A 15,745-nucleotide genomic window follows, 5' to 3' on the forward strand; every position below is an offset into this window, starting at 1 on the left:
CATAGAAGAAACAGTGTTATGTTGTTCTGTACAGCCAGCATGCATGTCACCTCTCTTCAGAAACAAACTGAAAAGTGTTCATGTTAATTAAAAAAAAAAAAAAAGTTTAAATAGCTTTTATGATGTTGCTGAGCAAATTTGGATGGGCAGCTCTCTAATGATCTATCAGCCTTTCCGTTAGAAACAGTAATTGACCACAAGTTCTCCTTTGTTTGCTCTGAGTGATCAAGTCTCATGCTTCATGGCATAAACTGGTGGCTTACAGGTGGTCAGGAAGGCATTTGCTTTCTCTCTTTCTCCCTCCTGTTCACCTTCCACCACACATTACACAAATGGATAATCATATTGAGGTGGTGGTGGTTGGGGGTGTGAGGGTGTTTATATTCCCCTGAGACATCAAGTAATGGCCATTCATAGTGGAAATTCTGGACTGTCTGGACCAGTGGCCTGGTCTAGTCCTGCGTTCCTAGTGATTTGGTGCGGAGTGTGCTTAAATAAGCCGCCCTATGCATTCACAGATATTATTCCATTACTTGGATCAGAGAGTCTGGGTACAGAGCGCTTCCCTACCTCTTTCTTCCCTGCTCTTTTGAATCCACTGTAACTTCTTTTGGGAGAAGGGAGACTGACTTCATCACTTGTGAGTTTAATGCCTGCTCAGAGCTTTCTCCTAGCAGTACATTCCAGCTATGGTCCAGCCAGCTGAAAACTCCAGTCCCTCAACCTATTAGTAAAGGGGAAAGGATTGCCATCCGCTGGTCTGTTCATTCAGTTAATTCCAGGGTTTGGACTGTACCTTACCTGTGTTCTGTTCTTCCTTCGGGGGCGGCGTGGCATAGTGTGCCCTGGAGATGCGAGACTTCCCCTCAGCAGCTGGAGGCACACGTTCAGAGAATGCTGGAGCTGCAGGAGGGACGGGCCCAGTGCAACAGCAGAGAGAGACAAAGAGAAAAAAGACAAGCAGACGGACAGCGGTGAGAAAAGCGTGTGGCAGAAAGTGCTTCAAAGCTGCCAGCAGCAGCAGGCCCCTCAGAGGAACTTGACAAGAGCCCATCTGTGTGTGTGTGTGTGAGCTCAGGATTTCTGTCAATGCATTCCAGTAACCCCAAAGTGAGGAACTCCCCATCAGGAAACACACAGAGGTGAGAAACTTCAGTGAACTGCTCTGGGGCTGGAGGGGGGAGGTGTCTCTGCTTTGCTGCAGTGTTATCCAAGGCCTGGGTGCAAAATACCGATTGTCCCTTCCTCCACTCTAAATCATGCCTAGAGAACCTGATCCTGTAAGCTGCTGAGCACCTCCTGTAGGATGTTGAGTATCCTCTATTTCCACTCAGTTGAATGGGAGTCAAGGAAGTTCCATACCTCACAGAATGAGATTCCAAATGTCCTAGAGTGCCTCACAGTCCACTTCATCTCTGTGGTTAAATAGGTTGTGATGTAGTGGACATCCTTCTTCTTCCCATTCTGTTCGCCTTCTAATCTTCAGTCTCCACAATGGGGGAATCACACAGCAGATGATCTTTGTGCTCGCCCTCCCACACAAAGTTCTCCCTGTGCTGCTGGCAGGAGCAGCATGGAAATGATTATCATTGCACAATCCTTGTCCATTTCATTCATCTGCCTGTGCCAGACCTCATCCTACACTGGCTTGGAAGAGGAGACGCTTTGAAGGAAAGGTGATGCACTGGATGTATGGTGTGCTTGACACTTGCGCTCCTGGGGTCAGCAAGGACAGACAGTAACTTGGAAGGAGTGCTTGTGAGTCAGTTGTCTGGCCAACTGAAGGAACAGCATGATAGTGAGGCTTGCTATCATGCCACTGCCTTTTGAGGTGGGGAGGTGGGACTGAGCTCCCAGCAGATCCCTGCAGAAGAAAAGAAGAGGATGACTGTGGCTAAAATAAAGGGGTTGGGAGGAAGGAAGACTGTAATTGCATGAAATCTAAGGAGACAAAATAGGTTTAGGATGGAGTTTATGTAATGGGATGGAGTGGGAAAAGACTGTGTTTTGAGTTTCTTTTGATAAACTCTAATGCAGTCTCCTCCACCCCATTTTGCAGGAGTGTGTGTGGAGACAATATCCTCTTTCCCCATTCAAAGGCAGGTTGTAGCTGGTTTAATTGTTTTCATGGTCAGAGGTTTGTATTTTCCTGGTGTGTTTCCCTGTTCCGTGATGTGTGCTGCAATAATGCTGGGTTTTCCTTACGCGCTCTTGGACTGGCTTGTGGTGGGTTTCTCTGCTCTGTGATCACAGCTGTACTGTGTCATTTGGGTCTGGATGGGTAGTGTGGTGAACTTTATGGTGCCCTGTTTGTTTACTTTAAGCTGGTCTTGGTGTGAGACGCTTTTCTGTGTACATAGAAACCGTTGTCTTTATTGACAGAAGCCCCAGAGGTGCCTCCTCATGTGACTGAACAGTTCCCGGGATCTGGCAGGCCTGCTGCTTGTTCTTGTGCCTCCTTGAGCACTGTGATCCCGTATTGGATAATAACCCTTTCAAGGCATGTTTGAAAGAGCAGCTGGATGATGCTAAGCATGCAGGCGTTTCTTATTCATCCGCAAGTGCCTTGCTCTGTAAAGGCAGCAGTGGTGACTGCTGCTGCTTTTCTCTAGTCTATTGCTACAGGAGTGACTCCACAGTCTAATTTCTATTTTTAATTCTCTCTCTTTCAGTAGCCCCAAATCAAAGCAGGAGGTGATGGTCCGTCCCCCCACAGTGATGTCCCCGTCTGGCAACCCCCAGCTGGATTCCAAATTTTCCAACCCGGGTAAACAGGGGGGCTCGACTAGCCAATCTCAGCCCTCTCCCTGCGACCCCAAGAGTGGCGGTCACCCCCCCAAAGTGCTCTCTGGCCCAGGTGGGAGCATGGGGTTGAAGAATGGGGCTGGAAATGGTGCCAAGGGGAAGGGAAAAAGAGAGAGGAGCATTTCAGCGGATTCCTTTGAACCGAGAGATGCTGGGACTCCCAGCGACGATTCTGAAATCAAAGGTATGTCTGCCAGAGGAGGGTTGTGTGTGTGTGTAAGTGCCAAGTATTGGTGTGAGATGATCATTTGGCTTGTGGATATTTGCAAAAGCATCTGTCTGCCTGAGGTGGTGACTGTGTGCCAGTTGAAGGAGTCTGAAAGTCCTGTAGAGAGGCGAGGATTTTACCAGCTGGTAATGGTAAATGTCTCTCTCCGTGTTCAGCTGGAATACAGCAATGATCAGGATGGGAAAGTTGTTCCATAATAACACTGAAACTTACCAAGGGGTTTTGGGAAAATAAATAAATAGCTGTCAGTCTCCTTCCACCCCACTCTGTCTTTTGTCCTTCCAGGAGCTGCTGTGTTTGAACTGGCATGTCAAAGCCACATGCAAGCCAGTTCTGTGAATACATATTGGTAAGGTGGATTGGGTGTTGTTATACCACCTACACCTCTTTGACTAATGGGAACACAGGACTAGGAGTCAAGACTCCTGGATTCTGTTCCTGGCTTTGCCATTGATTCTTTGTGTGACCGTGGACTTATCACTACCCCCCCCCCCCTTTTTACTTTCCTAACTTGTGAAATTAGATGCAGTATCATAGAGAGCTCCTGTATCTCAGAGTTGTGATATTTGATTAATTGCTCAGAGATCCTCACATGAAAGGTGGCGCAGAAGTAAAAAGCATTATTACTGCTCTGTGATATTAAGTCTTCCAGGATTTGCATTTGTGCCCTCTAGATGACTTGACAGAGTGGCAGCAGGAGAGCTTTGGTTGTAAAGGACCTGCCTGTAGTGTGAGTTACTTTCCAATTGGTGTGAATTAGAAGCTGTGTGGGTAGTCTGACAGTACAGCAGACTAGGCTTTAGGTGACATGAGTAACGGGAGAAAAAAAGTCTCATATAAAAACTCTTTCCCTGTGTTATAAGAATTTAAATAAATGTTTATCTGCTTGTGTCTGTGACTCACATGTGTTCTCCGACCTTGTCGTTTGTGAATGCCAGGGAACTAGCTAGGACTGAGACAGTCTGAGCTGCCTCCCAGCAATGCCTGCAGAGTTTCTTGGGTGGAGGGAGGAATCACGGTGCAACAGGACCGCTCCCTTAGTACCAATTGGGAGAGGTGCATGAATCTTCTTTATAGGCATGCTGGGTATCATGATGCCAGGTGAGAGAAGTGTCAAACTTCCTCACAGCTTCCGCACTGGTGAGACTCTTCCGCCCCCCTTCTTTCTTTCCAGACTGCAACTCTGCCGACCACATGAAGTCCCAGGATTCTCAGCATACCCCACACTCCGTGACTCCTTCAAATGCTTCAGCCCCAAGGTCTTCCACACCCTCCCATGGCCTGACTGTCACTTCGGAGCCAGCTAGTGGACAAAAGACTCCATCCAAAGTGGTTTATGTCTTTTCTACTGAGATGGCCAATAAGTACGTGAATGGCTGAATGTCCTTTGTGTCCTTACCCTGCATTTGTGTGTGCCTCATTACATGAAATTCAAAAGCATCTTTCTTCCTTCCAGTCCTTTGTGGGGTGGGAAGCCATTTACACATCATGGGGGAGAGTTACTGACACCTGTCCGTAGATGAGGATTTTCCGTTTCTCCCACCTAGCCTTGTTTTTGACAAATGGTGGCAGACAGCCCGTTGTTTCATGAACTTACACAGTGGATGGTTTGGGGGTAGCTTAAATGGTGACATGAATCCTAAATACTGATTAGTAAGATTCTGTAGATGTGAGGGTTTATCTTCTCCTTTGATTTCTGTTCTCCAAGATCTCTGGGGTCAAAAGACAAGTGACCCAGATTTTCACTTTTCTTTTCTCTTTGCCCCTAGTAGTTGGGGGAGAGGAGGATTTAAGAAAGATAATCATCCAACTTCAGCCTCACCTATGTCTGTCTGTCTTTACAGGGCTGCAGAAGCTGTGCTGAAGGGACAGGCAGAAACCATTGTGTCCTTTCATATCCAGAACATCTCAAACAGCAAGGCAGAGCGAAACACTGTACCCCTGGTAGGGAGGCTCTACTTGGTAGAAGGGGAAGATGGAGTGGTGTGTGCATGTGTGTGTACATGCATGCACTCGTTGGGGGAGGGTGACTGTTTATACTCTAAAAAGCATGTTCTAGGCTGGAGAGAGCACTGTGCAGACTGGGTTCTGGCTATCTGTGAATGAAAAGTTTTAGAGCATCCAGAGTAGTTTTTCAGCTGTATAATTTTTGGGCGGTGTTGCCTTGTGTCTGGAGTCATTCTGGTGATAGAGAAGAGGGGTGTTAAACATCACAGTTTGGTCCTGTGGGTGACATTTGAGCAAAACGAGCATTTCATTTTTTGTCCAAGATTCTAGTTTACAAACTGTGTGTGCAAAGCATCAGTTCCTGCAGGAAGTGTTCGTAGTGGGTTTGTGTGACTATGGTGGGTTTGAGACAGCGTATCTTGGTCTTTTTACTTTGTCCTCTCACTCCATTCACACAGATGTAAAGAGAGCAAATTAAAACGTACTGCTTTGTCTTTCAGAACACCCAGGTCACTGCACTTCGGAATGAAAGCAAGCCTCTGCCTCAACCTCAGCCGCAGCCCTCTGCTAACCAGGACCAGAACCCTCCCCAGAATGCCAAAATGCAGCCAGCTCCATCCATTTCGGCACCAGCATCCAAATCCACTGGCCCCCCATGTCCCATGGATCAGGACAGTCCTGGAGTAGAAAGTAAAGTAATGTCTGTTGGCAGCCCTGCCAACTCCACCCCATTGCAGACTGAGGGATTTGGGCAGAGTTCAACCCCCAATAATCGAGCAGTCAGTCCAGTCTCCCAGGGGAGTAATAGCTCCGCTGCAGACCCCAAAGGTCCCACCCAGCAGGTATCTGGTGGCGACCCATCCAGTTTAGGCGAGAACCCAGATGGACTGTCCCAGGAGCAGCTGGAACATCGAGAGCGCTCACTGCAAACTCTGCGAGATATACAGCGTATGCTTTTTCCTGATGAGAAAGAATTCACTGGAGGGCAAAGTGGGGGGCCTCAACAGAACTCTGGGGTTCTGGATGGTCCCCAAAAGAAACCGGAAGGGCCAATTCAGGCCATGATGGCACAATCCCAAAGTTTAGGCAAAGGGCCAGGGCCTCGGACAGATGGAGGGGCTCCATTTGGCCCTCAAGGACATAGAGACATGCCCTTCTCCCCAGATGAAATGGTGCCACCATCTATGAACTCCCAGTCAGGACCCATGGGACCAGACCACCTGGACCACATGACTCCTGAGCAAGTGGCCTGGCTGAAGCTACAACAGGAGTTTTACGAGGAGAAGAGAAGGAAGCAAGAACAGGTGGTTGTGCAGCAATGTTCCCTGCAGGACATGATGGTCCACCAGCATGGGCCTCGAGGGGTGGTTCGAGGCCCCCCACCTCCCTACCAGATGACCCCTGGTGAGGGTTGGGGTCCTGGCGGTCCAGAATCCTTTGCTGATGGCATGAATGTGTCTCATTCTCTGCCCCCCAGAGGCATGGCCCCTCATCCCAATATGCCTGGGAGCCAGATGCGCCTGCCTGGATTTGCAGGAATGATGAACCCTGACATGGAGAGCCCCAGTGTCCCGAATCCCACATCCAGACCTGGGCTTTCAGGAGTTAGTTGGCCAGATGATGTGCCAAAAATCCCAGATGGCCGAAACTTCCCTCCAGGACAGGGGGTCTTCAGCGGCCCTGGCCGAGGGGAGCGGTTCCCAAATCCCCAGGGCCTGCAGGAGGAGATCTTTCAACAGCAGTTGGCAGAGAAGCAGCTGGGCCTGCCCCCTGGCTTGAGCATAGAAGGTATCAGGCCTGGCATAGAGATGAGTCGGATGATTCCCTCCCAGAGACACATGGAGCCTGGGAATAACCCCATCTTCTCTCGCATGCCTATTGAAGGGCCCCTGAGCCCCTCCAGGGGGGACTTCCCAAAAGGAATGCCACCTCAGATGGGCCCTGGTAGGGAGCTGGAGTTCGGGATGGGCCCTGGCAGCATGAAGGGGGACATCAGTCTGAATGTTAACATGGGCTCCAACCCACCCATGATACCTCAGAAGATGAGGGAGGCTGGAGTGGGGCCCGAGGAGATGATGAAGCTGCGTCCCGGTGTTTCAGAGATGCTCGCCTCTCAGCAGAAAATGGTGTCCTTGCCATTTGGAGAACATCCCCAACAGGAGTATGGCATAGGTCCCAGACCTTTCCTTCCTATGTCTCAGGGCCCAGGAGGTGGTCTCCGTAATCTCAGAGAGCAGATTGGGCCTGACCAAAGGACTAACAACCGGCTCAGCCACATGCCGCCACTACCTCTCAACCCCACCAGTAACCCTAATAACCTCAACACGGCTCCCCCTGTTCAGCGCAGCCTAGGACGCAAGCCCTTGGATATCTCTGTTGCAGCCAGTCAGGTGCATTCACCGGGCATAAATCCTCTGAAGTCTCCCACGATGCGGCAGGTCCAGTCTCCCATGCTGGGTTCTCCCTCGGGGAACCTTAAGTCCCCTCAGACTCCATCTCAGCTGGCAGGAATGCTTGCAGGCCCAACTGCTGCAGCCGCTGCTGCTTCCATTAAGTCTCCCCCTGTTTTGGGGTCTGCTGCTGCTTCGCCTGTCCACCTCAAGTCTCCTTCCCTCCCTGCACCTTCTCCTGGTTGGACTTCCTCTCCAAAGCCCCCACTGCAGAGTCCTGGGATTCCTCCAAACCACAAAGCATCTCTCACCATGTCTTCCCCAGCCATGCTGGGGAATGTGGAATCAGGTCAGTGCTTCCTTTTCTATCCAAATATAAGTTCTTTGGTTAATGGATGGTCACTTGGTGTGCGTTCGGGGTGAGGAGTGCAAAGAGGAGAGACAACGTGGAGCTTTTCCTGTCAGTTTGAAGCAGGTTGTGTGTACGCTCAGAACTGAGTGAGTGAAACATGAGGTGTGCTTCATAACAAATCGCCTCTTCTCATCTTATCTTGCCCCTATGCACATGCTGAATACTGCCTTTGTCCCAAAGACGACAGTCAAGTGTATTTGGATTGGTCTGGAGGAAAGAGGGGAGGGGAGGAATGTGGGTGTGAGGAGGGGAAGAAGAACTGCAGAAGAATTTAGAATAGTTTGTTTGCTAACTTGTCCTTAACTGAAATATTGTAGCATTTGTTGCTGTTTAAATCATAAAGGTGCATTGAAATAAAGAGGTTTGTTGTCAGAAGAGAGGAGAAACAAAAGAGGTACCTATAAATGTGTGCTGTCATAGGAGCTATTGTTGACAGTCTGTTCAGGCATGGGTATAGTTTTACCCTGGGAGGAGCTTTGCTGATACCAATTCAGATTTTGACTATTTCTTGGATAGTTAGAGATAGCAGGTAGATTCTCTGCAGCTGATCCTCAGAGATGTATTGCAGGTCTGTGGAGGGCATCAGTATTGTTGTTTGTATTATCATAGCACCTAGGAGTCATGGACCAGGGTCCGTTGTGCTAGATGCTGATAGTCCCTGCCCCAAAGACCTTACAATGTAAGAACATAGACATGTTTCTGGATTCCCATGATCTGTTTGGCATTTCAGCAGCGCCAGTCCCATCTCTCTCTCTTAGATTCAAAGCTTATACGTGACTGAGTCTGTTCCTTCTGCAAGCTTCCAAATATGTAAATCCCTGGTGTGCAGTGTTTCCATGCAGCAGAAGCAGCAGTGTGATGGAGCCAGCTCTCAAGAGCTTTTCAGCCTGTGAAATCTCCTCGTTATTGCAGGAGTTAGTGAGGAGACTATGAAAGATATGTGACTACATTGCCCTCTAGTGTAGCAGAAGGATAACCGTATTGAAAGAGACCAGCAGGCTTTTTTCCTGTTCTAAGTGAATGGACTGCCCCTGTGATTCAGAAACATGCATTCTAGTGAGTTGTGAGCTTCTATGGCAGCAATGGTTCTCACTACAGATACTTAATGTCCAGTATATGCGGACTTTATTCTGTGTCAGTATCTGTCAGTTAGCCATATTATTTTGAGTGGTATGCCTAGCGTGTGCCGAACTGGGGAGGAGGAGGAGGAATCTGGATGCTTGTGTCTAGAGTGGCTTTTGAGATTGAGTGTTGTCATTGAATCTGGGCTTGAATTGCTGCAATTAGACCCAAACTCTCTAATCTGTGGCTACTTTTGTGCCTAGAGGAGTCTTTAATACTAGACTTTCCTGAGGTTTTTTTGGTGGTGACTTTTGCTTGGCTGACAACAGTATGTCTTATATTTCTTCCTGAAAGCAGTGACCCCTTCCTCCAAAATTGGTCCGGGCAGCTTGAAGTGTATTGGTGCGGAGACCTGGGGACTGGGAGCAGTACAAAATTGTGTTTGCAACTTTGAAAGAGGGAGTGATGTTTTAAATTAATAGGAACAGATAACACTCCTTGAGACTCCAACTATAACGAGCTTCTATATATGTAAGATTTAAGCTTAAATCAAAACAGGAAATTTTCCTTAATCTTTTCATAGAGCTTGCTGGAAATCAGCATGTATGCCTGTGGTTTGTGGCCTACTAAGGCTGTATGTCCTCTGGTTTTTGTCTCTATGCTCACATTTGAGGCATCTCCTAGAACCTGAACGGGAAAGGAATTAAAGGAATTACAGTGGATGTTTTGGGAAGTTCTTCCAACTAGTTGACCATGCTTCTGGAGTTAGTATTGTCAGACATGCAAGTCTCTCCCTGTTTTTTGGGGGGAAAAAAAAAAAAGAGAGGAAGGGGGAAAAAAAGCCCCCAGAGATAGAAATCCATTGTCTGGCAGTACAATGTGTATGTAGTTCAACCATACTTAACTGGTTGTCTCACTACTGCTATTTGGATGGACTCTTGGAATCAGTGAAGGGGTTTTCTCAGAGAAAAGGACTTTATTTAAAAGGAAAAAATATAACTTTAAATCCTTCCTAAATCTTTTAGGTGGCCCACCACCTTCCACTGTCAGCCAGTCTGCTCCTGTGACTCTCCCTGGAAATCTTCCCTCTAGCAGTCCCTATACGATGCCTCCGGAGCCCACTCTCTCCCAAAATCCTCTCTCCATCATGATGTCCAGGATGTCCAAGTTTGCCATGCCCAGCTCTACGCCACTCTATCATGATGCCATCAAGACTGTGGCCAGCTCAGATGATGACTCCCCTCCAGCACGCTCCCCAAACTTGCCACCAATGAACAATCTACCAGGTAAGAAGGCTTCCCTCCCAGCCTTCCATGCACAACTGCCTCTGCTGGAAAAGAAAAGGTTGGAATGCTTCCCAAAAACATGCACCCTCTTTTTATACAGAGGATGGAGCATGGCGACTGTCTGGTCTATGCCAGAGGAAGGGGGAAGCTAATCTGTTCCTTACTCAGGAATTAAGGGAGAAGAGAAATAAAAGCTCCTGTCCCCTTGGGCTTAATTACCTGCTCTACAATGAGTGAAATGTGTTTCCACTATAAGTCCCTGTCTCAAATTGCTTATTGTTCACAGGAACACAATAGAAATATGTTTAAAAAATAAAAAAAGCCAATGGGATAAGTACACAAAAAAGAGGACTCTCAGGGCAGGGGAGTCTGATAACAGACATTTGAAGACTTTTCCTGTAGGTTACTGGTTTACAGTCTGCCCGGGAAAGTAGTAATTGAAGCTGATCAAGTATCTGAAAAAAATGACTTGTTGAATAAATATCTGATGACAAATTGCAGCATTCATTGACTGACTAATTTGACCAGCTCAGTGATCAGAGCTTTCTGACTTGCATGTGCTATGAGTTTGGAAGAGCAGTGTTCAGTCTACTTTCAGTGGACAAATGTCCAAGGATGACTCCTCCATCCACGCACCACACACACTTGTCACTAATTTTCCCCCTTGTTGGCAGACTTGGCAAAATGATCAAGACATGAATTGGACCTAGATCAGGGGTAATCAATAGCCAGACTGTGGGCCAAATCCAAATCACCAGACACTTTTGAATGGACCCCGAAATCTTTTGTATTACTTACTGTTATCATTATTGTTGGGGATTTATTTTATTGTTTTCTCTAAAGTCTGGACCTTGCCTATACCTTGACCAAGAAATTTTGACCTTGACAAAAAATAGACTACCCCTGATCTAGATTGATCCTCTCCTCTTGTTTCAAGAGCCCTATTCAGTCACATGTCAGCCACATTGGAGCAGCGGAAGGATAATGTAGGGCTATTAAAGCCCATGATGTGTAAATTTTGTGGTTAAATAGAACAGTAGCCCTAGCAAATGAAGTTTTGGCATCTTTCACTGGCACTAACTTTGTTTTTAAAATTGGAGCCAAGAATATTACACAGAGTTCTTGTAACTTCATTGATTGTTTCCGATCTAAATTTGATTCTTTTTCTTCCCTAGGAATGGGCATTAATTCCCAGAATCCTCGAATTTCAGGTCCAAACCCAGTGGGTCCAATGCCAACCCTTAGCCCAATGGGAATGACCCAGCCTCTTTCCCATACCAATCAGATGCCCTCTCCAAATGCTATGGGACCCAGTATACCTCCTCATGGGGTCCCTGTAGGACCTGGCCTGATGTCACACAATCCGATGATGGGTCATGGTTCCCAAGATCCTCCAATGGTACCTCAAGGACGCCTGGGCTTCCCACAGGGATTTCCTCCAGTACAGTCCCCGCCACAGCAGGTGCCATTTCCCCACAATGGCCCCAGTGGAGGGCCAGGCAATTTCCCAGCTGGAATGGGCTTCCATGGAGAAGGACCTCTGGGGCGTCCCACCAACCTGCCCCAAAGTTCAACGGATCCAGCACTTTGCAAGACTGGAGGCCCTGGAGGTCCAGACTCCTTCACTGTTCTAGGAAACATCCCTTCAGTTTTCACTGATCCAGACCTGCAGGAGGTGATCCGCCCTGGGGCCACTGGAATACCAGAGTTTGACCTGTCCAGGATTATTCCATCAGAGAAGCCTAGTCAGACATTGCAGTATTTCCCTCGTGGGGAAGTTCCAGGCCGCAAGCAGCCACAGGGTCCTGGTCCTGGATTTTCTCATATACAGGGAATGATAGGAGAGCAGCCTCCAAGGATGGGTCTTGCATTGCCTGGCATGGGAGGCCCAGGGCCAGTGGGAACTGCTGATATCCCCCTCGGAACTGCTACATCTATGCCAGGCCATAACCCAATGAGACCATCTGCCTTTCTGCAGCAAGGCATGATGGGACCTCACCATCGGATGATGTCACCAGCACAAACGGCAATGCCTGGCCAGCCCACGTTAATGAGTAACCCGGTAGCTACTGTGGGCATGATTCCAGGCAAGGACCGAGCCCCTGCTGGGCTATATAGCCATCCAGGACCTGTAGGCTCACCTGGTATGATGATGTCAATGCAGGGCATGATGGGACCCCAACAGAACATCATGATTCCGCCCCAGATGAGACCCCGAGGTATGGCTGCTGATGTTGGAATGGGTGGATTTAGCCAAGGCCCTGGAAATCCAGGGAACATGATGTTTTAAGCTGCTACCATAAGACTGGATGTTCTGATCCTTGTTGAGATGAGATTCCAAGTCCTGAGGGCTTGTGGGGAGCTTCAGGAGTACAGTTTGGCCATGCAATAGGTGAAAAGAGACCAGAGGAAGCTTTGGGAAATCTCGAATGTATGGAATTACCTGAAAACAAATTATTCATTTTAACAGGTTTTTTTTTTAAGATTTATTTTTTAAAAATTATTTTTGTGGACTTCGGTATCCCATGATGGCACCTGCTTTGAGAATCTGTAGCTGTATTTTGAGAATTGCCATTTGTCACAAGTTGCACCATTCTCTGTATGTTTACGTCCTTTGGACTGGCTTCTCCCATGAGACTCGGTTATTTTTGGGTTTTTTGTTTTTTTTGTGTACTGTACTATATTGTAAAAGGGATTTTAGCAGAGACTTTAGTCTTTGGGGTGAGAGGAGAATGGGATTCTAGGCTGTTTACTTTAGGTGGAAAATCCATCTTCAGAACTTCGGACTATTTTCCTTCAACTCCAATGTATAGAAAACCAAACTACGACCTCAGAGCAGAGTATTAATGAAAAGCACAAAAAAGGAACTTAAGTTCAGTGAGGGGAATCTTTTAAAAGAAATAAGTTAAGGACATATTTTTCAAATTATGGAGTGCTGTCCAGCACCTTCTGTCTCTCCCTCCCACTCCTTGTTAAATAGGCTTCTCTTGCCGTCCCCTTCTGTCTCCTCCTTTGGCAGCTGCAATACAATGTATTATTTTGGGGAGTAAATCTAGGAGAGCCTCTCCTCATGTGGGGAGTTTTCCCACTTTCAGGAAGGGGCTGGACTTGGACACTGTTACATTCTACAGTAGTCTCTCTCTCACGGTTTCCTATTCTCCTTTTCTTAGAAACCCCAAGTGATTTTATTAATGTGGGAGTGGAACAGACACTAAAAGTTATCCAGGATTTTTTTTTTTTTTTTGGTGGTTATTTTTTTTTCCTCCCAGCGTAAAACGTTCTGTGTAACCTCCATTAAATTTGGTACAAAACCACTCGCCAGGGCTGTGGTGTCAGAAAAATAAAATATATTGTTTCTTACAAAAATGAACTGTCTTTTTTTTATTTTTTTTAAATCCAATCCAGTGTTGTTCTGTGTACTTCAGGTGACTGGCAATCTTCTCCTTGTTTGTTTTTCTCATTAGGGTCATAATCATACCAGCTGCTAGATGGGACTTGCTTGTGTAGTTTATAAAAGCGACTGTATTGGCAGCTGTGTGCCTCTTTCAATTCACTTCCTCTGTACTTTTTTTTTTTCCCCCCTCCCCCTTTGCCTGGGCAGAACTTGATTGTTTTTTAGTGTTTGGCATCATCTCAAAGGGGCAGACATGAGCCCAGGAGATGGTATTCCAGCCTCTTTCAACATTTGAAGGCTGGAGAATAGATAAAGACTCCTTCCTGCTTCTGGACATCCTTCTGGGTCGGTGGTGGTTCTTCTACTGCAAGGCAAGTGTCTCCTTTCTATTGCAACTGGGAGAAGGTATGATGCTGTTCAAAGTCTGGCCACTACCAAAGTATCTCTGCCCAAAGGGCAACACTCAATGGTTCTTTGTCACACTGGGTTGCTGATGAGTGAGGCAGGGTCTCTGACTTATGGGTTAGAGGCTGAGGTAAAGGGGAAGAATGAAAATAAATGACATAGGTGATAGATAAATCTTCCATGAGCATGTTTGTTTTATCTAGATGACCTGAATTGTTGCCTTGCTGCTGTTTCCTTGATTCCCTGTCTAATCCTGTCTCTGCTTTTTCAAATCTTTTTCGGAGAATTTCAGCAAATAAGTTTTATGTAACATGCATGGGGAGGAGAGACTAGATACCAAAACATAGTCCTTTTTCCAGAGTAAAACTGCATTTTACTCTCAAATCTTCCCTCCTGCTTTGTTTGAAAGTAAGAGGTAGACTTTTTATTCATACAAGCTTGGTTGCTCTTTCTCTCTAGTAACATGGGAGGGAACATTCTGCTGTTCAGATTATCTCACTTCAAATCTCTGTATAGCCTGATGGCAGAAAGGCCCAAAAGGTAACCCCCAGAAGGTGAACTTCTGAAACTTTAAAGGTAACATCCCTGATAGTGTTATACTTTTAAAAGAAAAGACTAGCAGGATCTTATTCAGGGGGACAAGGCAATATGCCACATTTATTATGAGAAAAACACAGTTATGTTATATCTAATAATATCTAATATATAACTAATATCTAGTACCTATCCTCCCCCCCATGTTCTGCAGTTCGTCAGGTTACCAGTCCTGATCATTGCTTGAGTTCATAGCTTGAGTTTGTTACTGATGTTCGCAGCTCATGGTGGCTACCTGGCCAGGGAAGTTGAGCACAAGGGAGAGGGGGTCTCTGTCGGGCATGCACCACGCTCTTTGATGCTATGCAGAACGTTACCCAAAGCTTTACAATCTCACCCATTCTTTTATAGATTTTAATTTTGATGTGAGAGTTCTGCTGTGTCACTCTGCCTCAGGGCTCGTGTGTGATCATTGATCACCAGTCAATTGCAGACATGACTTTCATCTTGTCTTGATTATGTTTTTGTGGGGTTTTTTGGCGGGGGTAGGGTGGGGTGGGTGGATCCTTCTTCTTGCTTTTTCAGGGATTTGTCTGCATTCTTCTTCAGCCATTAAGGTGGTACTTGCATTTCATCAGGACAGGCTGGTGTCAGACTGATCCCATCATGCGCACACCCTTCATTCACACATCTAAATGAAATTACACAGTATACACCTAAAACCAAGTTTAATCAAGAGTACAAAATGGAGTACATTATTCAAGATGGAGTTCCAAATTTACAATATGGAGTCTCCCAGGACGTTGGTCATGATGTAATAGGACAAGCTTTTAAACAGTGTTAGAGTTACTTTAGTTATGACATTAAAGAACAGATACACAATATTGACTAACAGATACTCTAAAGGCAATTTCTAATAGCTACCATAAAAGAATGAGCTACTTAAAAGACATACAGTTTCTACCCATGATGATGATAAAAGCACAAGTGATTTAAACAGTAGAGGGGCAGGCGGCAAGTGACTTGGAGACAGCTTTGTCAGTGGCAACTAAATGAGAACGCATGAAAGCCATGGCTCTACCAAGCGTCTCCTAATAAGCGCACAGCACGATTTTATGAATGAATCAATTAGCATAGTTTTAGTGTGTGTTATATAGACAGTAAAGACAATTCATTTATAATATGAATTCAATTCATTTTATCTATCTGTACCCTTATAATAGACAAATACATGATTAAAATATTTGAAATCTGTTTTAAAGTAGTAGATTGTGGTATCAC

General features: G+C 46.4%; 2 protein-coding genes across 4 annotated transcripts in view; both read left to right on the forward strand.

The window, feature by feature from the left end:
* Positions 1–1,043, forward strand: part of LOC137151833 (uncharacterized) — a 66,182-nt gene extending 65,139 nt beyond the window's left edge. For both annotated transcript variants that reach the window (XM_067546320.1, XM_067546319.1), the window contains exon 3: positions 840–1,043. In XM_067546320.1, coding sequence (XP_067402421.1) covers positions 852–1,043 — 192 coding nt within the window. In that variant the 5' untranslated portion in view covers positions 840–851. The remainder of the gene's footprint in view (positions 1–839) is intronic.
* On the forward strand, positions 1,041–13,552 carry BCL9 (BCL9 transcription coactivator). Of its 2 annotated transcripts, none has more exons than XM_067546317.1 (7): positions 1,041–1,142; positions 2,673–2,989; positions 4,209–4,398; positions 4,879–4,978; positions 5,482–7,720; positions 9,871–10,131; positions 11,307–13,552. In XM_067546317.1, the coding sequence occupies exons 1-7, from the start codon at positions 1,090–1,092 to the stop codon at positions 12,419–12,421; spliced, it is 4,275 nt and encodes a 1,424-aa protein (XP_067402418.1). In that variant the 5' UTR covers positions 1,041–1,089; the 3' UTR covers positions 12,422–13,552. The 2 variants fall into 2 exon arrangements, with proteins under 2 accessions (XP_067402418.1, XP_067402419.1); XM_067546318.1 differs by having other exon boundaries at positions 2,673–2,767.
* The last annotated feature ends 2,193 nt before the right edge of the window (positions 13,553–15,745 follow it).

This window comes from Emydura macquarii, unplaced genomic scaffold (assembly GCF_026122565.2).
Source record: "Emydura macquarii macquarii isolate MOO-44397 ecotype Brisbane River unplaced genomic scaffold, CSIRO-AGI_Emac_v2 contig_1119, whole genome shotgun sequence".
Classification (NCBI taxonomy): domain Eukaryota; kingdom Metazoa; phylum Chordata; order Testudines; family Chelidae; genus Emydura; species Emydura macquarii.

Excerpts from the sequence above, each read along its gene's own strand:
- BCL9 (XM_067546317.1), top strand. The coding sequence starts at position 1,090 with ATGCATTCCAGTAACCCCAAAGTGAGGAACTCCCCATCAGGAAACACA. Across the intron at positions 4,399-4,878 it reads TCTACTGAGATGGCCAATAA|GGCTGCAGAAGCTGTGCTGA; the intron begins GTACGTGAATGG and ends CTGTCTTTACAG. Across the intron at positions 10,132-11,306 it reads ACCAATGAACAATCTACCAG|GAATGGGCATTAATTCCCAG; the intron begins GTAAGAAGGCTT and ends TTTCTTCCCTAG.